The sequence below is a fragment of the Zalophus californianus genome, chromosome 3 (genome assembly GCF_009762305.2).
Source record: "Zalophus californianus isolate mZalCal1 chromosome 3, mZalCal1.pri.v2, whole genome shotgun sequence".
NCBI classification, from domain to species: domain Eukaryota; kingdom Metazoa; phylum Chordata; class Mammalia; order Carnivora; family Otariidae; genus Zalophus; species Zalophus californianus.
Genome location: NC_045597.1, coordinates 160872970 through 160895299, shown reverse-complemented (window position 1 = coordinate 160895299; position 22330 = coordinate 160872970). Strand labels below are relative to the sequence as shown.

Sequence of the window (22330 nt, the reverse complement as noted above, 5' to 3'; positions counted from 1 at the left end):
TTTAAGATTTTATTTATTTATTTGAGAAAGAGAGAATGAGAGACAGCATGAGAGGGAAGAGTGTCAGAGGGAGAAGCAGACTTCCTGCTGAGCAGGGAGCCCAATGCGGGACTCGATCCTGGGACTCCAGGATCATGACCTGAGCCGAAGGCAGTCGCTTAACCGACTTGAGCCACCCAGGCGCCCGACAGGGAGGCTTTTTTAAAATACATGTTTGGGATGAGTAAATTAATGCAAACAAAAGAGCTAAGGTAGAAGTACCAAGGAGAGGACACTAAGGAGTTCAACGAGCTTGTAGAAAGGGATGACTTTAGGAAATTAAAAATAGATTGGATGATAGGATAAATAATAGCCTAATGAGACGGCAAAGATTTTGAAATTTTATTTTAAAATTTCCAATATGGGGACCCCTGGGTGCCTCAATCATTAAGCGTCTGCCTTCGGGATCGAGCCCCTTGTCGGGCTCCCTGCTCACTGGGAAGCCTGCTTTTCCCTCTCCCACTCCCCCTGCTTGTGTTCCCTTTTTAAAAATAAATAAATAAAATAAAATTTCCAATATGTTGCAGACCAGTTGTGTAAAATACAATACAAATGAATTATTAGAAAAATGAAAAGAAAAAGATACAGAATATATATTCTGTATGCTATATGCCCCAATTTTTTATTAGTAGAGTCAATAGCCATATGTAATTAACTGTCTTTTATTCTTTTTCCTCTTCAATTCTTCCTTTTCTTCCCTTTTGTAGTTTAATAGTTATTTAAAAACAGAATTTTTCCATGTTGCAACATAAGGCCAAAATGATCCCAGCTAAATTACTTTGTGCTTATGTTGCTTTTTGTTGATGTGAAGTTTTTTTCCCCCTATCCTTTGGGTCAACAGCCTTTAATCCAAACATAGTACATTATTCTGGTGTAAAGAGAAAGCAAAGGGCTGATTTTAGGCATACTTAGAGATAGAATGTGCAGAGGAGACAGCAGGGAAGAGATGGAATAGCTACCAGCAATAGCTGGGGGCCGGAATAATGTCATAGAACCCAAACGGAGGAATAATTTCAAAGAAAGATGGATAAAAATCTCTAGTGAATGATACAGAAGACTGAGGAGGTTAGTTAAAAAAGAAGGCAGTACGTTTGTGGGGACTGTCATGAGTATTTTGGATCAATTTCCAGTTTGGAGGATAAAACTGAAACAGGAAGAGTTTGAGTAAAGTGGCTTTAACTTACACAAATTCAAGTGTACTTTCTCCTTTAAAAAAAATGGGGGGGATATAATGTTCACTTTCTTCTCAGTGAACAACGTGCCAGTGTGTGTTAAATTGGGAAATATAAATCTATTCCTTAGTTAGGCTTCATTCCACATGCCTCTCACGCTACTGAGAAAGTATGTATCTTTAAAGGTAAAGATTTTAGTTTTCCTTTAAAATGGCCCTATATTTTAGAAGCCAACTATTTAATCTGATGTTCAACTGAAGAAACAGCCATCTGTTCAATGCTATATTAAATTTTATATGTTATTCACATGTATTATAGAGTTTTAGACACAAAATAGAATATACCACATGTGATGGGAGATTTAAGAGTTTTTGAAGCATAAAATTTTAAATATACACGGCTTCCATTTGATTTTAGATCCTATTTTCTGGCCATTCTTACCCCTAACAAAGATATGCCTCAAATATATATGTTAAAGAAATGGAAAGAGTGTAAAATTGTCTATGGATAGGAGAGGGAGAGAGAGTGACAATTATAGAAAGCAGTAAGGTCAAAACTGTTTATTTGTATTTTCTTGAGACATCTGTAGATAATTGAAAGAAGACTTAAGATGCTTGGAATATAGCAAATAAAGGTAAGAGGCAGTACTTAATATGGGTAGGTTTATTTATCTTCCTGGTAATAGTAGCAGGCAGGTTTCTTTTTTCCCCCCCCTAAGAATTTATGTAAGTGAAGGGCACCTGGGTGGCTCAGTTGGTTAAACAACTAACTCTTGATCTTGGCTCAGGTCTCATGGGTCATGGGATTGAGTCCCACATCAGGCTCCATGCTCAGTGGGAGTCTGCTTGAAGATTCTCCCCTCTGCCCCTCCCCCTACTCTTGAGCACATGTGCGCTCTGTCTCTCTCTCTCTTCGTCTAAAATAAATGAATCTTTAAAAAAAATAACTTTATAAGTGAAATAAAGCTATTTCCCCCCTTCACCTGCTGTCATCCATTAAAGATTGTTTTATATATTTCTTTTGTCTGTTTATAGCTTCAGAACTAGCAAAAACACCAAGAAAAAATGTTTCATTCAGTTTGAAGAATGATCCTGAGATTATGATAAACATTCCTCAGTGTAGTAAGGGTAAGATTTTACCTCAGTTCTTTGAATAGAGTTTTCGTAGTTGCTTCAAGTTATGCTTGAATTCCTTGTCTAAATGCATTGTTACATATTTCTGTTCTGAAAATTCATTCAACAAAATGCAGTTAATACCCAATTTGTGCCTTAGTATGCCCATATTTAGCTATCAATAAAAGGGGGAAATAACTGCTGATTGAAGTTGTGCAAATTGACAGGGCCAATTAGAAACACTCTTAAAACCCTATTACTGGAGGGTATGTGTTGTGGTGAGCGCTGTGTGTTGTGTAAGACTGTTGAATCACAGACCTGTACCCCTGAAACAAATAATACATTATATGTTAATTTAAAAAAAACACCCTATTATCATTTGCTTGAGTAAGCCAAGTGTTCATGGAGGATTTGCTTTAGCCACATTCTATTTGAAATGAGGCTTTGGGGGTTTGGAAGTCACAGTTTGTGGAGAATTGTGGAGCAGTTTAATGAAACTAGACTATGATGAAAATTGAAGTACTTATGGTAAGTAATGCCTTTTTGTTTTATTCTTTAGGGAATTCTGCTTCAGACAAAGTTCAGTTGAAGGTAAGCAATGACTGAAAACAAGCAAAAACTTCAGTGTTACAAGGACATGATGAAAAATAGCCTTCATCTCTTAATTTATATAGTGCTTTACAATTTACAGGTATTTGCCAATTAGACACCTTATATTAGATGAAGAATCTGAGGTTCAGAGAGGTGAAGTGACTTGTCTTAAGTTCATCTAACTGGGAAGGAGAAAAGATGAAAAATGAAGCCAGGTCTTCTACACCTAACTGCTGTGCCATTTCTGTGTCAGAACTATCCCTGGGTATTTTCATCTTAGTAGAGCTGGCCTGGAAATTTTATGGGTTTGGTTTTGTTTTGTTTTGCTTTGCTTTGCTTTTATACATAGTGTTCTTTTGTTTCTTGAGGGAATAATGCCAAGATCCATTAAATCCATTAATATATCCTTTCATAATTTACATTTGAAAACAAAGTTGGTTTTGGTAAATTTGTTCTAGGGTAGCTGAAAAGAATTGACAATTTTTATCCTCTCCTTTGTGTTTTTGTGATTTTGTTTTTTCATTATGCCTTGTCAAGTGGCCCTGTCTGAATATGAGCAAGCCCAGATGGGCATGGATGAATCCAGCACAATGAGTATGTGAGTGGTGAGTGTGTCCAGGCTTGGATGGCTATAAATTTAGACATGCCTGGAATTGTGCATAGGCTAAGTTTGGGGAACCCCTTATAAGAATGAGTATAGACATTCAGGGCCATGGTTATGGCCTGTGTGCAAATGTCCTATTTACAAGTCTAGATGTGAGATTAGACATGTTAGAGCCTCTTTTGTCTTTGATAATGCTTTTTTCCTGTATTATATCTTGTATACTGTATCACTACGAAAGAATAAAACTCATTCCCATAATCCAGTCAAGAATATAGATATATTAGCACATTCTTTTTCAAGGTGTGGATCACAACAGATAAGTGGATCTTGTCAGTTACCCCAAGAAACCATCAGAAAACCTACCACAATAAGAGACAGCATCCCAGTAGCAATCTTAGTGCACTGTCTTAGAAGGGAGGGGGTTCAGGAGAGAATATGTATAGGGCTCGGGGATCTGGACTCAAAAGGCTTCAGGCACAGCTATCAAGATGGGAAACTGATATTAGACAAAACTCATTACAAGATATTTGAGGATTGGTGGACACAGAAAAGAGAGGGTCTTAAACTGAGTCCTGATGAATGAACTATTGTTTGATAAACTGGTTGCCCTGCTGAGTCATCTATTATCCTGATGGGAAAACAGGTTGCCCAAATGAGCAAACTGTCTAGATAAGTTAGTTTGCAAAACTTTCTGTAGCAAACACTGAAGTTATTTATTAGTTTATAGCCTTACCTTTTTGAGCAAGAATTATCCAAAACGGTTATTTTGACACAGGTGTTCTCATACCTGATAATCTATATGGAGGCAGGCTGTCTCAACTTTCAGTCTTGAGATGAGTTTATGACCTGCAGTTTAAAAAATGAGATAGAATAAAATTGAAAATGTCTATTTTGTAAGTATTATTTCATTATAAATTGTTTCAGTTGTATACTGTGTGCACATGTGGATCAAGATGTGCAAAATATAAAAACATTTTTTAAGGATCTGGATCAAAAAAGTTTATATACTTTATAAACCCATTGGGCTCAGTTCATTTATTATAGTACTATTCTTAATATCCCAAATCAGAATGTATTAACATATGAAACTAGCACCAAAAACCTATCACAAGACAAGACTTCAATTTTTTGTCATAATTTCATATTGCCAAAACAACACAGGGAATTTATCTTTTTATCAATACTGTTAAAAATTAACATGTATACAAAAGTGGGCATTTTAATGTGCTAGAAATTTATTGGTGTTAGAGTATTATATTCTGTGAGGAAAAGAAAGACTTTATACTTCTGTAGTGTTTAAAAATTTTTAACATAATGGAGTAAAATGTATAGATCTCTTTCTCTTCTCCTCACAGAAGGTAGTACTTTAACACCAGTGAATTTCAAGCACATTAAAAGGCCCACTGCCATATGCATAGTAGTGCCCATTTCTTCACTTACTCATTATCACTGGATATTATCAGTTTTTTTTTTCCAAGATTTTATTTATTCATTTGACAGAGACACAGCAAGAGAGGGAACACAAGCAGGGGGAGGGGGAGAGGGAGAAGCAGGCTTCCCGCTGACCGGGGAGCCCAATGCAGGGCTCGATCCCAGGACCCTGGGACCATGACCTGAGCCAAAGGCAGACGCTTAACGACTGAGCCACCCAGGCACCCCTGGATATTACCAATTTTTAAAAAAGAAATATTCTGCTAATCTGATGGGTGAAAGTGGTTCAAAAGGCTAATTCATATACTTATATATTTTTTTCTTTACATAATAAAAAGTACTTTATAGATGTCTGAAATACAACTTCTACAATCACTCTAGGAATCCTTTGGAATTTGTTGTATTGTTTTTGTTGCTTTCTGCTATTTTTTCCTAACAGTCATTTGTCATTGTCTTCTAATTCCAAGGTAGTCTAATGAAAACAAAATATTTTTCTTGTGTAGCCTCTTCCACTCATCCATCATTAATTTACATGTCATCATTGTGATTTGATTATTGAAACTGTTTTGCTTTATTTTTAAACAGAACAGCGATAAAAGTGAATTTCTGTCAACAGCACCTAGTGGTCTAAGGAAAAGATTAATAGGTATGTATTTCTTTTTAAACTGAGTTTTTATAAAAAGCACCTAAAAAGGAGGCAGTAATGGTTTAGTGTGTAGGTTCTAGTCTTAGACTGCTTGTTTTTTATCTTTGGCCTGCCACTTACAGAGACCTCTCTGTGGCTTAGGTTTTTCATTTACAAAATAGGGATAATAATTGTACTAGCCCTGGAGTTGTTCTGAGAGTAACGGAAATAAAAGATGTCAAAAATGCTTAGTATAGTGCTTGACCTTGATATGTGTTTCACAGGTGTTAGCTGTTATCTTTTTTTTAAATTTATTTTTTTAAAGGTTTATTCATTTGAGGGGTGCCTGGGTGGCTCAGTCATTAAGCGTCTGCCTTCGGCTCAGGTCATGATCCCAGGGTCCTGGGATCGAGCCCTGCATTGGGCTCCCTGCTCAGCGGGAAGCCTGCTTCTCCCTCTCCCACTCCCCCTCCTTGTGTTCCTGCTCTCTCTGTCTCTCTGTCAAATAAATAAATAAAATCTTTAAAAAAAATAAAGATTTATTCATTTGAGAGAGTGCATGGTGGGGGGGGGAAGCCTACTCGCCGTGGAGCGTGGAGCTCTAGAGCTCTATGTGGGGCTCCATCTCACCATCCTGAGATCATGACCTGAGCCGAAATCAAGAGTGAGTCGGATGCCCAACTGACTGAGCCACCCAGGTGCCCCTATCTATTTTTTTTTTTTTTAAGTAAGCTCTAGGCCCACCATGGGGCTTGAACTCATGACCCTGAGATCAAGAATCATCCTTTTTAGAGAGTAGGTACATTTCCTCTTCCTTCTCAGTCACCACCAAACATGTAGGAGGTATATATGTAAATGAGGTGGAAGCATTTTCTGGTTCGTACTGCTACTTCTATCCCATGCATCTACCATGGGCAGCAGTCAGTGCAAATATGAATCTGCTAAAGTATATGCCCACAAAATCAAGTCCTTTTTTTTTCTTCCTTTAGATCTGTATTTATTATATGCTGACTCTGGATATTCTGAAATATATCCGTTGCTCAAATTTGATATACTGATTTGGTTAAAGTTCTTTCACTCATATTTCGGAAGTTAACAAAAGTTTTATACTTATTTTGTTGAGTGTAAAACTAGTGTTATCCTTACTTTATGAGTATAAAACTAGCTTTATTATTTCTGGAGAGTAGTGGAGGTTGCTATGGTTTGTTTAAAAATAAAATTCTTATATCAGCTCTGGGATGGAATGTGCCTATGTATTACTAACACTTATAATAGTAGCTACCATTTATTGAGTCAGGATGGCATTTTCTGTATAGGCAGCAACAGAAAATTCTACAATAATGGCTTAAGCCTTAAACACTTAATTATCTCACATCATGAAAAGTCTAGGGATACACCGTTCCATGGTTGAGGTAAGTCAGCAGTGTCATAAAGGACCCACGTTCTTCTAGTCTTCTTGTTTGCCAGCAGCATTTTTCATCTGTAGGTTTGATGCTTCATACTGCAAATGGCTTCTTTACCTCTAAGCTATTGGTATAAATAAGGGGCTTTCCCTCCATAAGTGAGAGAAATCTTTTCCAGAAGCTTCTAATTTCCCCTCAAGTTTCATTGATCAGAGGGTTACATAGCCAATCCTGGTTGCAAAAGAGGCTGGGAAAACAAGTATCTGGCAGAGGAAAAGATAATTACCAAGATTATTTATTCCTTAGGGTGAGACACATTGCCACATTTTACAAAATTGGAGTTCGTTAGCAAGGAAGAAGAAAAGAAATGATACTAGGTATGATTGACAGTTTCGGCCACAGTTCCCAGGTGTGCATTGTGGGTTGCTTTACATACCTTTCAGTGTGATCTTCCCAGTGGTTCATTAAATTAGGCACTATGAGCCTCATTTGATAAATGAGGAAATTGGTGCTCAGAAAACTTTACATAATAACTAGCTCTGGTGAAATCATCAGCAAGTAATGACAAAACCAGGAGTGAAATTCTCTTATTTCAAAGTCCACGCTCTTTCCATTACCCTTCAGTGCCTTTCTTGTCAAACTGTCAAATTTTCCCAATTGCTTTCCCCCCCACAGTTCCAAGGTCTCATTCTGACAGTGAAAGTGAATATTCTGCTTCCAACTCAGAAGATGATGACGGGGTTGCACAAGAATATGAAGAGGACACTAATGAAGTCATATTGAGCCAAAAGATTCCATCTCAGAATAGAGCCATTTCAGCTCCTATTTGCAAAGAAACACCTTCTAAGAAAATGAAAAGAGATAAAACAGTAAGTGGAGTCTTTAACCTTAAAGAAAAATTATGGAATATCTTAAAGCTAAGCTACCCTAAAAGAGATTCAAATGGGGGATCAACATAATTTTTCTTTACTTCTTTATTTTCTCAGTCTTTTGCATAAATGCCTATCTATATTTGCGTCTATTTCTGAACTTTCTTTTTGGCCTGTCTGCATTCATATTCATGTACCAGTGCCATATGCTAAAGGTGACATCTCAATTCAGTTGTATAAAAATGAGCTTTTAAATAAATTTTGATTGGATAATTGGAAGCAGAACTTCTCAGTGAATACCTTTTTATATAGATTTGTTTTTGTAACATTGTTGATATATTCAAATCAATATAAATAGTAAGTGAAGTGGCTGTGGATCCATGTTGAGTTGTTTGGAAGAACATTGTAAGCACCATGGCCTGAGAAAAGGCTAATTATCTGGTGTTCTGTATAAAGATTTAGAGCAGTCTAGGAAGCCTACTGCTTGAAAGCTTTTCCATCCCTTCTTACCACCATGGAGGTTAGTCCTGCCGCAAGTCCTCAGAACAAGCAGTGAGCCATTTTACTGGAACGGTAGGCAGGTCTTTTACTTTACTGTTGATATCTTCCTCATTTTCAGTTCTTCGACTGTCCTGATATTAAAAGATTTGTTAGAACTTTGTGAGGCAAAATGAAGGTCCCGATAGTTGTAAAACTCCCTTTTCTTTAAGTCTGAATGGAAATTTTATGTTGGAGTTTTTATGTTGGAACTTAGGAATCGTTTCAGACTACTTCAATCTAGTCATTTCTTTAACTTTTATGACCCCTAAGAGTTACTCAGTTTTACTACTAGAATTAAATGTCCTTGGTTCTTAATCTGTATTGTTGCTTCGAAAAGAAAATAGTGCCAAATAAAGAATTTCACCTATTTTATGCTAATGTTACTGTCTAGTTTTGATATAAGACAAACATCTAGGGATGCCTGGGTGGCTCAGTTGGTTAAGTGGCTGCCTTCGGGCTCAGGTCATGATCCCAGAGTCCTGGGATTGAGCCCTGCATCAGGCTCCCTACTCAGGGGGGAGTCTGCTTGTCCCTCCCCATCTCTTGTGCTCTTGCTTGCATGCACTCTCTCTCTTTCCTCTCTCCCTTCCCCTCTCAAATAAATAAAATCTTTAAAAATAATTTAAAAAAATTTTTAAAAACATCTGCAACTAAGAATTGATTTTGCTCTATTCACTTTCAGAGTGATTTGGTAGAAGAATATTTTGAAGCTCATAGCAGTTCAAAAGTTTTAACCTCTGACAGAACACTGCAGAAACTAAAGCGAGCTAAACTGGATCAGGTATGTTGTAAGGAAGTTACTTCTACATTTTTTTTTTTTTATTGTGAGATAAAAAGTACACTGCATAAACAACAAATTTGAAGGGTAAGTTTACACAAACAGAATTATTGTCCTGATAAAATGAAACACAAATTAATGTGACCTATTATATATTATGTGAAATGGTAAATGGTTCACTTGAATTCTGTTTGACATACAGTAATTAAATTTTTTTCTCTACTTTATCATTTCTTCAGGATTTATGATAATCATCAGGCCATAGTTTCTTTGATATCCATGTAGCTTTAACCCACATATTCATTGAACTGCACACTGGTTGTAAAATAGACTGTGACCTGACTCTTTTAGTTACAAACCTTGCAAAGAGCAGAGCAGATCTGCTTCTTGATATTAATGGAATAACCTGCTCAGTACTGTAAGGTAACAAGATTACTATATACTATAGTTCTGGTATCTTATTTTATAAAAAATACCAGTTATACTCGGGGTTTTGACTGAGAGAGAAGACAGAACTCATTTGAGTGAGAAAATCTTTTGAGTAGAAAGTGAGGTTGATAATCTGAGTCAAGAAGAAATTATTATTGGCTCAAAGAGTATTGAGACTTATTATTTGTAAACTAGAATTTTTGCAGTTTTCTAAGGTATCCAGGGCTTTTCACAGATACAGAAAAGAGGAGGATATAGGGTAAGCTGCTATGACCTAGAAGACCTGATGCTCTATGGTTGTTTTTGTTACCTGGCTTATTGGTAATCAGATTCAGATCAGAGACTAGCTGAAAACATGTCAAGAAGCCAGGTTGTTCCAGGGAGCAGATGAAATTAACATCTGCTTAGGGCATATATTTCTGTATAAGCAACATGGGAGAAGGATACATGGGTCTAGAGTTAAAGCAGGATTTCATAGGACTGAGATGCTGAAAGACCTAAAATGAAAGGAACACCTGTTACCAATAATGAGGGATGGGAAGGTCTTTCATTGACTGTGACATAGTTAACCAACTCGACCCTTTAGTATTAAAAAAAATATTTTACTTAAGGCATAGAATCATGGAAACATGGTAGCGCCAAAGTAAAATGCATATACAGCTTTTTGCTAGAGTTTTCATTTCAGAAAGTGAGCTGTGTGATTCACCAGCATGAATTTCTAAATTTTGGGTACAGAGCAATGTACCTTCCTCAGTTTATTTACATTATCCTTTAAAAAAATTTTGCCATACTGGGGTGGCTGGCTGGCTCAGTCAGTAAAGCATGTGACTCTTACTCTTGGGATTGTTTGAGTCCCACATTGGGTGTGGAGATTACTTAAAAATAAAATCTTACTTACTTACTTACTTACTTACTTACTTATTTAATTTTAAGTCCTCTTCACACTTTCACGACCCTGAGATCAAGAACTGAGCTGAGATCAAGAGTTGGATGCTTATCCAACTGAGCCACCCAGGTGCCTCTTAAAAATAAAATCTAAAAGAAAAAAACAAAAAACTTTGCTGTACTTATCAAAGATGGATTTGTTAGAAGAAGCTTTTAGGGGTAAAAGCTTCTGGTGGGCATCTGTGACCCTTGATCTTGGGGTCATTGGTTTGAGCCCCACGTTGAGGATAGAGATCACTTAATAAAAGTTAAAAAAAAAATCAAACGTTAATGGGGCATCTGGGTGGTTCAGTCAGAAGAGCCTCTGACTTGACATCAGGTCTTGCTTGATCTCAGGGTCATGAGTTCAAGCCCTGTGGTGGGCATGGAGCCTACTTAAAAAAAAAATAGCTTTTGGAAGAGAATGATACAGGCTTATTTTACTAGTGATAATGGTAAATTATAAAGAACTTTTAATATTTTCTGGGAATTCGTATTTCATTGTTACCATAAGATTTCACATTTCATTAAATTCATAGGTTTTTAAAAATCTGTCTGGATTTGTTGTAAAAGCCGGGAGGCAGGTTTAATCATCTTCTTACGGTAATGATCTTAGAAATTAAAGCCTTATGTTTGGAATTTATAATCATAGAAATGGTTCTAGACAAAACTTGGGAAGTTCTTTACTGTTACATATTTGTACTGAAAACAGTAATTAAAACTTTTTAAGAAAACGAGTGCCGGGGGTTGCTCATTTGGTTGGGCATCTGGCTCTTGGTTTTGGCTGGCGTCATGATTTTAGGGTCGTGGGATCGAATCCCGTGTTAGGCTCCACACTAGGCGTGGAGCCTGCTTGGGATTCTCTCTTTCCCTCTCCCTCTGCCCCTCCCCCTGCACTCATGCACATGCTCTCTCTCTCTCGCTCTTGATCTCGCACTAAGAAAAAATTTTTTTAAAGAAAACAAATACTTAAATCATACTTGAAATATTATGTGTATTCAGTTGATGCGCTCATTACCAAACCTGATTACAGTAATATTTCCACTAATGGCCCCTTTTAACCTCTACCTCTAGTGAAATATTTTTAGTTTGGATTGATTTTGATGTAAATGGTTTGAGAATGATTTTCTTCCCTTCTTTTTTTTAAAGCAAACTTTGCGTAACTTACTGAGCAAAGTTTCTCCTTCCTTTTCTGCTGAACTTAAACAACTAAATCAACAATATGAACAATTATTTTATAAATGGATGTTGCAGTTACGGTATGTACTGTTATTATTTCATACCCTTGTAAAATAACAACATATTTATATCTGTTAAAGCAATTTAACATTAAGTTTTCTTTTTACAATCAACTTGATAATTTTTATATATAAAAATTTGAAAAAAATAGGTATTTTCCTAATTTTATGACTCACATGTAGAAATTTCATACAGTATGACTCATCTTAAATTCTAGTTTTCAAGAAATGTGTCTAAATTTATCAGATGTGAAAGCCACTGGTAAAATAACTTAGAATTTCTTAGAATTCTAAGTTACTACTTATAAAAGTATTTGAAAATCTAATTTGTCAAGAGTGCTAAGATCAGTGACATTTAAGTCCAGTTTTCCACAGCAAAGTTCCTAAAAAGAAATATTTATTTTAATCTCATTCTATTTTCATGTACTACAGATTTTCAGAATTTTGTGATATCTGTCCTATAAACATTATTTTACCATTTTAAAATTATTTCTTAGAATATTTTTTCAATTTTACCATTTTTCAGATACTCATTAAAATAACTAGAAGAATTATTAAACTGTTTTTACTATAATTACTTTTATACTTTTATTAAAAAGGATCTTAGTATAAGGAAGTGCTCAAAAAGTATGCTACTGTAAATATATACTCACAGTTACATAGTCACTGGAATAAGTAAGAAGGCAGGTCCACAAAGCAATAAACACAGAAATTGACACAATTTTCCCCATTGATCCTGGTTTTCTTTTGCCAATAATACATCAGTGTTATGCTTACCTTCCCTGCTAGGACCTCAGCTTCTCTCAATAACTATTTATAGATCTGTTCATTATAAATTTGTAAAGTAGCTCTTCACTCTGATCCCATCCCCCAGAGACCAGTTCCTCCTTCCAGTATGTCAACTCTGATAACTTGTTCAGCTTTGCTTCCCAGCCTAGACCTCAGTCAACTACTTCAATAGAATTGCCAACTCTCTGAATTCCCTTTTTTTCCGCTGCTGCTACCTTGCTAATCTCTACTTGGGGGTTATTGCGTTTCTTCTATTTCTAGGCTCCCCCTGCAATGCTACAGAGCACCATGTAAATACTGTTTCTGATTGACGTCTATGAACAATCATGGAGTCAAGTTTTAGTTTGACTCATAGTGCTTGGTGTTCTGGATCTTCTTACTCTCTTGGCTTTTGTTGCTTTTTGCATGTCAAAAACTCCCATAATTGTATCCCTGGCCCAGCCCAGGTATCACTCCTTAGCAGCAGATATGGGTATCTCAATGTATGTTGGAGGTTTCCATGTGGATGTCCTGTAAATAATTCAGTATACATAAAACTTAACTACTCTTAAATCCATCATTCCCACCTGCCCCTGCAGCCTGGCACAGTGAATGTCACCCCATTCATGTAGTTGCCCATGCCAGTAAAACAAGTTATTCTGAAATACTCTTTTGCTCACCTTCCACATCTAACCACTCTCCAAATCCTATTGATTGGACATGTAAAGCTCTTGACAACTACTATTTTTCTCCATAACACCTAATTCAGGTCCATAGTTTTTGGCAGTTTTGTCTCTCCTTCTCTCCGTTCTCCCTGTTCAGCCAGTACTATCTTCCTGAAAATACCATGCTACTTTCCTACTTAAAACATTTCAGTTAACACCTGAGTAATTACTTTTAAATGGTCATTGTCCTTGGGGCGCCTGGGTGGCTCAGATGGTTAAGCGTCTGCCTTCGGCTCAGGTCGTGATCCCAGGGTCCTGGGATCGAGTCCCGCATCGGGCTCCCTGCTAGGCGGGGAGCCTGCTTCTCTCTTTGCTTCTGCCTCTCTCTCTCTCTCTCTCTCTCTCTCTGAGTCTCATGAATAAATAAATAAAACATTAAATGGTCATTGTCCTTGAAATAAAATTTAATGTCTTAGTTGACTTAAACAAGACCTTTGTGACCTGGCCTCTGCTAACGTTTCCTGTTTAATCTATCAATTAAAACTGCTTCAGCCTGTGGAACAGTTAGTGCCTTGTCCCTGCTGTTCTCCCTTACCTCCAGCCAGCCATCACTTGAAAGGTAATAAAGAGCTGGAAAGAAAGCTACTGAAGTTGGAACTGAAGTTTGGTGTACAGATAATAGAACTGTGCTTCTACTGTGTCTAAGGGGGAATCAGTGTAGTTACTTAGTCATCCCAGTCCTTTCTGTATTCTTTATCAACTTAAAGAAACTAGCTGATTATAAAAAATTAAGAGATACCAAACTTTAATTTCATGAATGCTATCTTTCCTAACAGCCTGGGGTTCAACATTGTGCTTTATGGTTTGGGTTCTAAGAGAGATTTACTAGAAAGGTTTCGAACCACTGTGCTGCAAGATTCCATTCACGTTGTCATCAACGGCTTTTTTCCTGGAATAAGTGTGAAATCGGTAAGTTTCAAAAACGTTAAAAGGAGCAATATTATATCCCTGCCAATCCATACCCCTACATTAATGAGGATGCTACTTCTCATTCTGGAACATTCAAATTTTTTTAGCCTTTCCACTAGTAGGATTGCATAGTGCTTAAGATCATATGTTTGGACTCAGGGTTCTAGCTTTGAATCCTCATCTCTGAATTTCCTACTTTGTAACTGATAAATGTATTAAATCTTAGAGAAATGTTAGTTTTGTTTACTATCCCAAATACCAACAGTACTTCTCTGAAAGGATTATGGAAGACTTCGGGTTTATTATGCTTTTGTGTCACTTTGGTACTCTAAAAGTAATAATATAAGTAATAGTTTGTAGTTTCATAATGCATTTATTATAGATCATTTTCAGTGCAAATGCTCATGTCTTTTCATCATTTGAAAACTAAACCTTGTGGTGCTGGATATTAACCGATGCAGTATTCCTCTTTAAGGGTGTTTGTCTCCTGTTTCCTCGGATGGGGTGTGGCCCCCTCAGGTCCCCCATGTCGGTGGGGGTGTGGCCCTCAGGTCTCCCATGTCGGCGGGGGTGTGGCCCTCTCAGGTCCCCTGTGTCAGCTGGGGTGGTGTTTCGCTACCCTCTCACCTGTACGTCTTCGCTCTTCTTCCATGTTCCATTTTAGCTCTAACTTACGCCAAAAGATGAACTAGATATACTTAAGTACCAGTAGAATTTTTTAAGTGGTGTTTCAGACTTGATGGGAAATCTAAATGCATTTTTAACTTATAAAAAAGGATTGATTTGTTAGTTGTATTTATACTGTATGACAGAACAAGTAGTAATTGATGTACCTCTTGCACTTTGATGATACAGATCCTGAATTCTATAACAGAAGAAGCCCTTGATCATGCGGGCACTTTCCGCAGTGTACTGGATCAGCTGGACTGGATAGTGAACAGATTGAAAGAAGGTAACATGAAGTAGATGCTCTAGTTTTAGGGTAAAGCTAAGCATGCACTTCTATTTATTCGTGTACAGGTAGATGGTCCCCACCTTAAAATGGATTGACTTACCATTTTTTGACTTTATGATGGTGCAAAAGCAATATGCATTCACTAGAAATCATACTTCGAATTTTGATCTTTTCCTGGGCTAGTGGTATGTGGTACTACACTCTTCTTGTGATCCTGGGCAATGACAGAGATCCACGGCTCCCAGTCAGCCACATGAGCATGCAAGTAAATAACCAATAAACTTATAACTATTCTGTACCCATACAACCATTCTCTTTTTAAATTTCAGTCTTCAGTAAATTACATGGGACATTCAACACTATTATAAAATAGGCTTTGTGTTTTTGCCCAACTGCAGGCTAACATAAGCATTCTGAGTACATTTAAGGTGGGCTAGGCTAAGCTATGATGTTTGGTAGGTTGAGTGTATTAAATGCATTTTCGACTTATATTTTCAAGTTAGGATGGGTTGATTGGGACATATCCCCATCTAAAACCAAGGAAAATCTGTATTATTGTATACAAAAATGTGGATTTCAGTAACACTTATCTCAATGCTGATTTAGATTTCTCTGAAATAATTTGTCCTTTCTTTTTTCCACGAAGTTTTTCTGTGAACTTCACTTAAACCTAACAGGAAAGAATTGCTCATACTATCTTGAATTTGTATAACCAAAGGCCTGTTATTTCAGAATAGTTTTCAGGTTTTACTTGGCCCATGTGAAATGCCCCCAGGTGATAGGTGCATCTCTGGTATTTTTATATTGTTTAATATTTTTATAAAACATTTTTCTCTCTCTAATTGGAGTAACATTGCATTTGAATAGTTTCATACACTAAAATCTGTGGAATGGAAAAAAACATTTAAAGATTTTATTTATTCATTTGACAGAGAGTGCTGGGAGAGTGGCAGGCAGAGAGGGAGAAGTAGGCTCCCCACAGAGCAGGGGGAGCCCGATGTGGGACTAAACCCCAGGACCCTGGGATCATGACCTGAGCCGAAGGCAGTCACTTAACCAACCGAGCCGCCCAGGCGCCCCATTTTTGTTACTCTTTTGGTGTGAATGTTTTAGCTATGTGAGCATTTCAGAAAATTAAAAATAAAATTATTAGGGTCCCACAGTTGACAGTCATTAAAAGAGTTTTTTTTTTTTTTTTTTTTTTTTTTAAGATTTTGTTTATTTGAGAGCGAGCGAGCACAGAGGCAAGTGAAAGGGAGAAACAGACTCCCTGCTGAGCAGGGACCCCGATGCGGGACTCAATCCCAGGACCCCGGGATCATGACCTGAGCCGAAGGCAGATGCTTAATGACTGAGCCACCCAGACGCCCCTAGTCACTTAAGAATTAAAAGGAGTGGGGTGCCTGGGTAGCTCAGACAGTTAAGTGTCCGACTCTTGGTATCAGCTCAGGTCTCGATCTCAGGGTGGTGAGTTCAAGCCCTGTGAGGCTCCACGCTGGGCATGGAACCTACTTAAAAAAAAAAAAAATAATCTGATGGAGAATTTTGATATTGTTTATATGCTCATGAAAATAGGTGCCTAAGTCATTTTATATGTATATATTCATATATAATGCCTATTTTATATATTTATATAAAACATTTGTAATTATATAAATTTTAATTATATACATTTGCATATGGGTATATAATTTGAATATATAACTAATTACACGATTCATAATTAAATTTATAGTATAAGGCACATGATGTAAATATGTCAACATTTAAGTATAATTCAACTATAAAATAGAAATGTTTACAATTTAAATACTGATGATCATGGTGGCTTCTAGATTTTCCAAATGTTGTCAGAATCTTTGTTGCTATATTGTCTCTTGTCCCTCTAGCCCCATTGGGAGAGAAATTTAGTCTAAAAGGCTCATCCTCCATTATGTCCTATTTCTTAACAACTCCAGAGAGACTTATCAATGGCTTTTGAACATGTATAGGACTTCTTCCATCATAAGAAAAGGTTTACTTGATTCTGCTGCCCTTCTGCACTTTTATTTTCCTAGTTCAGTGATTTCAGAGTTTTTGAAGACATATCCTGCTTTCTGCTTTTTACCTATTTCCTTAATTTCTTACTTCTGTGCTACCTGAACTATATGCTTGAAGATCACCTGTAATTTCTTACTAAACACAGGTGGCCTTGGCTCATCCTTTATCTTGATCTCTGCAAGTATTTAATGGTTTTGACAGCCCCATCCTCCAAATTCTGCCTTCATTGACCTTTAAGACATTTTTTACTTCTCTGAGTTTCCTGATGCCTTGAGCAATATCCTAAATTCCACCCCCTCCCTTTTTTTTGTCTTCTTTGGCTTTTGTGATAATCAGGGTTTTCTCTCTTAATGCCTAGTGAGAACTTTTGGTGTGTGTGTGTCCCCTCCCCACTCCTGCCCTGCAATGCAACATGTCCAGATTTACCTCCAACCCAAAATGCATCTTCCCTTATTTCCTGTGCCTTATTGAAACTGTTTTATGATATGATTCAGGAGCTAACCATTCAACATCCAGTGCTTACTGATTTTCAGTGAATTTCCTTAAGACTTTAGTAATCTTTTGCCTCTTTTGAGGGGCTGATATCTTCTCAAATTACATACCTCTATGCAATAGTTACTTTGTCCCATACTATTCTTTGACACATCTTTTAATACGTAGGCATTGTGTGTGGTAAAGACTTTACAAATACTCCTTGTAAATAATAATTGAATTGTCTTTCCTTTTAGATTCTTCTTTAGAACTCTTCCTTCTCATCCACAATTTGGATAGCCAAATGTTGAGAGGAGACAAAAGCCAGCAAATTATTGGACAATTGTCATCTTTACGTAACATATATCTTATAGCATCTATCGATCACCTCAATGCTCCTCTCAGTAAGTATTGCCATTTTTCTTTCTCAGGATACCAGTTTTAAAAAATGTCTTAATGGTGTAAATTGCAACATTTTTATTGTTTCTCAGTACACTTTTTTTTTGTTGCATGCATAAAGTAACAGATTGCTAAAAATAAAAGTGTCCTCAGTCTAATTCAGAACATTTCTTGGAAATAAAAATTCAGATTGTAAAGGGGGTGTTTTATACCTGAAGTTTCATGAAAGAGAAGAAATCCAACTATTATTTTGGTCTTTTTCCACTTTGTGGTATTGCAATATTTATGTTATGCATTTAATTCCGAGACTTTGTGATAATCCCTATGCCTTGGTAGCACTTATTTAAACTGTATTTAATATACAAGTAAAGATTCAGATTTTGATTGACAATTAGATTGTGAGGTACTGATATGGATGGGGAAATGGCAAAAATGAAAAATTTTCAGGATTCATTTTTTAACACTTTCTTTCCTAGAGTGGAATCTAGTAACACCACAATATGACAATAATTAGTAACTCCTATTTTCTTTAATCATATGCTATAGTGTGGGATCATGCAAAGCAGAGTCTTTATAACTGGCTCTGGTATGAAACTACTACATATAGTCCTTATACTGAAGAAACCTCCTACGAGAATTCTCTTCTGGTTAAACAATCTGGATCATTACCACTTAGTTCCCTAACTCATGTCTTACGAAGCCTTACCCCTAATGCAAGGTAAGAATGAAAACTAGTTTCTTTTTTAAAAAACTCTACATTTAATGATATTCATGAGTAGCTTTTAATGGCAATTCTAAAGTCTCTACTTAAGTTTGCAGGATTAAGAGAAAGTAAAAAAGAGTTGCCAGTACTGGGTTATGCAGTAGCCAGACTCCTTAACAATAGTGTCAGCATTTTTTTTTTCTTAATTTTTATATTTCTAAATAAGAGCATCTCAAGATATAGTGGTCATCGTGGAGGAAAAATAATTTTGATGAATTTTACTTAAATCTGATGGTTTAATTATATATTGAACACTGTGATATAAACATGGAGCCCTTTACATGAAATAACTCCTTTGATCCTCACAACCTCTAAGGTAGATAGCAAAAGGCACAGAGATTTTGATCCAAATCTGCCTGGCTCCCAAACTCTTGCTTTTAAACATCTCTGTGTAATCTCACCAGTGAAGCCCTTTCAGCAGCCTCACCAAGAGGCATATCTGAATTAATAAAAGCTAAGAAAAGCTGGATACAGCATAAACTGGCAAAACATAAAGGGCACAATAATTAACCTGTTGAAAAAGGCTTTGAGTAGCAGATTCCTCCCGCCAAAGCACAGAATTCTAGAACAAATTTTTTTTTTTAAGATTTTATTTATTTGACAGACACAGTGAGAGAGGGAACACAAGCAGGGGGAGCAGGAGAGGGAGAAGCAGGCTTCCCGCAGAGCAGGGAGCCTGATGTGGGGCTTGATCCCATGACCCTGGGATCATGACCTGAGCCGAAGGCAGATGCATAACGACTGAGCCACCCAGGCGTCCCTCTAGAACAATTTTTAACAAGATGAAATGTTTAAAAACAAAAAGCCCTGTTGAGAATAATTAAAACTTGAAAGATGAAGAAAAATACTGTGTTCTTGGATGAGTGGACTGAATATTATAAAGGTAGCAGCTCCTCCTAAGTTAGGATGTATTAGACCTATAAATTAATCCAGACATTGATGATTTTTCTTGTGTTTTAAATTTGACACAAAATGCAGTTTCTTAAAGAAGGTGAGACTGTAGCAAAGTCTTTTTCTCCCAAGAGCAATGGCACTTCTAGTTAAGATGGTACAATAATTTTCACACTTTAATGATGAATTTTGTTACTCTATAAAGCTGCTTTGTATACCTTAAGATTAGCATTGCATTAATATTGAAATGTGCATTAAAGGACTAATCAAAGTTTCTATGGATTTGCAACAGAAAAAGTCTCATTCAGTCTTACTGTGCTTACTGTTAATGGACTAATGCAAGTTGCTGTGTATAGAGTTGGGAATCTATGCAACATAAGTACTCTCAACATTAAAGATGACTCTGAGTGATCTAAAGCAAGTAATTTTTAGTTTGGCATACCCTAAGTGTCTGTGTACTAGCCTCCACTGCCTTTTTTTTTTAACTGCAATTTTGTTTCATTCTGTGAACTCCAATATCATTTAGTCTTTATTTGGTATGAATGTGATCAAAAACTTTAACCAACTTTTAGCTGTGGAGTCACTGGCAGTATCTAGTTATAATGTGGCCATTCAGATGATCCAAATAAGCTTATAGTGCTTATTTTTTAGATTGTCTAAAAAATGTAAATGTAAAGGTTTAAAGTTTTTGCCACACCAAAGGACTCCTGGAAATCTTAGTGTGGGTGACATGCTTTCAGCCCTATAATCCACTTTGTATACTTCTGTAGAAATTGATATGAAAGAATATTTATGTACAATTTAGTGTGGAGGTATTTTTAACAAAATTGGAAGTAATATAAACATCCAAAATGAGTAGGGCAGTGGTAAGTTTGTGGTACATGATAGGTGGGCAGTCATTAAAAATTTAGGAAGACTTTTTAATGATATGGGAAGATGAGTAAGTGAAAAGGTGAGATGTAAAATGGTGTATACTATATATAAATGCATGAATTTGTTTCCACCTTGCTTCACTGACAAAGATTTGTAAAGGCAGCACACAGAAATGATCTCCACATCAAATGTTAGTGGCTGTTATGTTAGGGTTATGGCATTAATATTTTCCTCTGTACATTTTATTATATATTCCACATTTTCTAACTTGAACAACCTGTAGCCTTAAAAAAAAACTCCTAGATTTTCCTTAAAAGGAAAGGCCAGGATAGGATGTTTCCCGGAGAAAGGAACAGAAGAAAATACATACGATTTAAACCAAGTATTTCACATTATCTTTGTCTATTTTACTGTTATCTTTTGATGTTAATGTTCTGGATTTGAATTCCTGTTTTGTTTTTCTCCTTAGGGGGATTTTCAGGCTACTGATAAAGTATCAGCTGGATAACCAGGATAACCCTTCTTACCTTGGTATTTATGATATTAGATTGTGTGTGACTTTTTGTTTCAGCCCATAAATTCCTTTTCTGGAATCTAGTAATAGCGCTGCAGCGTTTCACAGGGGCAGGTACATGGTTTGCTCCGGGATCAGTTTGTCTGCCACGTGGCATGTTTTCAAGAAGCCCTGCAGAGACGCTGTTTGCCAGTGCACACCGACAGACACGTCTGGCCTGGTTTACATTTCCTATGGTAACTGTGGATATGTGTCTACCAATCACATACACTTCATATGCTGGGCATCTTAGCAGCTTTTCTTCCCCTTAGGTAAAAATGTGTTAATTTAGACAAATATTTTAATAATCGTGCAGCTCTCTTGACTTACTCGTTCCTTCTTCGAAAGTCAGCTCTATTCATGCTGCTGAAAGCTGCCCACAACATTTGTTTCACTTGGTCACAGATGACTGCTTTCAACCAGTCAGTTCCCTTTAAAATGTAAGCCACAGCGTATAATACTTAAGTGTTCTCTAGTTTCACTTCTTCCAGAGGTACCTTTTTTTTTTAATCAGTACTGACTGTTCTGACATACTATGGCAACAGCTTGTGTTCTTTGGTATGGGCACCCACATGTAGGGTCATGTCTTAAATGCTGACTTATGTTCACATCTCCTTTTGAACTCTCTAGGATTTTCTTTTCAAGATTTTTACCAACAGTGTCGAGAGGCATTCCTGGTCAATAGTGATCTGACACTTCGGGCCCAGTTAACTGAATTTAGGGACCACAAGCTTCTAAGGACAAAGAAGGTGAGAGTTTTGCTATTACAGCATTATATGCTAGGATTACCTTATCTCTTGTTTACTTAAGGACAAGTATGCCTTTGACTCAACTTTGATAATAAAATGCAGGTTCCATGATGGGCCACAAGGATCCGTTTAGGCGGTGTGCCATTTGAGTTCTGTAGAAAGAGATAAAGTGGAAGTACTCAGCTTCAGAGCAGAGAACTTAGAAGAGTTCTAGTCCAGAGTAATAGGCCATTAGAAATAGGAGTCAGATAATTCTATTCCTTTTTCCCCTTCTTCCTTCTACCACGTTCGTTAATTGGGTCTATATGGAGCACTAAGTATTAGGATATAGTAGTAAGCAAAAGCCTAACTCCTTTCTGATAGAGCTTAAAGTCTAATGGAGGAGATGGACATTTGTCAGTCACACACACGTAAAGCTTTAACTGTGGTGTCCTATGATCAGAAAGACACATGGTTCTGAAAGACGTCAGAGTCACATC

The 22330-nt window shown here is 36.7% G+C and overlaps 1 protein-coding gene across 5 annotated transcripts in view; it reads left to right on the top strand.

Annotated features, from left to right (window-relative positions):
- ORC2 (origin recognition complex subunit 2) overlaps window positions 1–22330 on the top strand; it is a 43021-nt gene that overhangs the window by 17307 nt on the left and 3384 nt on the right. For 4 of the 5 annotated variants that reach the window (XM_027589402.2, XM_027589403.2, XM_027589401.2 and 1 more), the window contains 12 exons: window positions 2246–2338; window positions 2883–2914; window positions 5535–5595; window positions 7653–7846; window positions 9069–9167; window positions 11667–11776; window positions 14025–14157; window positions 15013–15109; window positions 17881–18027; window positions 18569–18740; window positions 21019–21080; window positions 21733–21851. In XM_027589402.2, the coding sequence (XP_027445203.1) occupies window positions 2246–2338; window positions 2883–2914; window positions 5535–5595; window positions 7653–7846; window positions 9069–9167; window positions 11667–11776; window positions 14025–14157; window positions 15013–15109; window positions 17881–18027; window positions 18569–18740; window positions 21019–21080; window positions 21733–21851 (1319 nt within the window). The remainder of the gene's footprint in view (window positions 1–2245; window positions 2339–2882; window positions 2915–5534; window positions 5596–7652; window positions 7847–9068; window positions 9168–11666; window positions 11777–14024; window positions 14158–15012; window positions 15110–17880; window positions 18028–18568; window positions 18741–21018; window positions 21081–21732; window positions 21852–22330) is intronic. The other variant, XM_027589404.2, reaches the window with a different exon arrangement.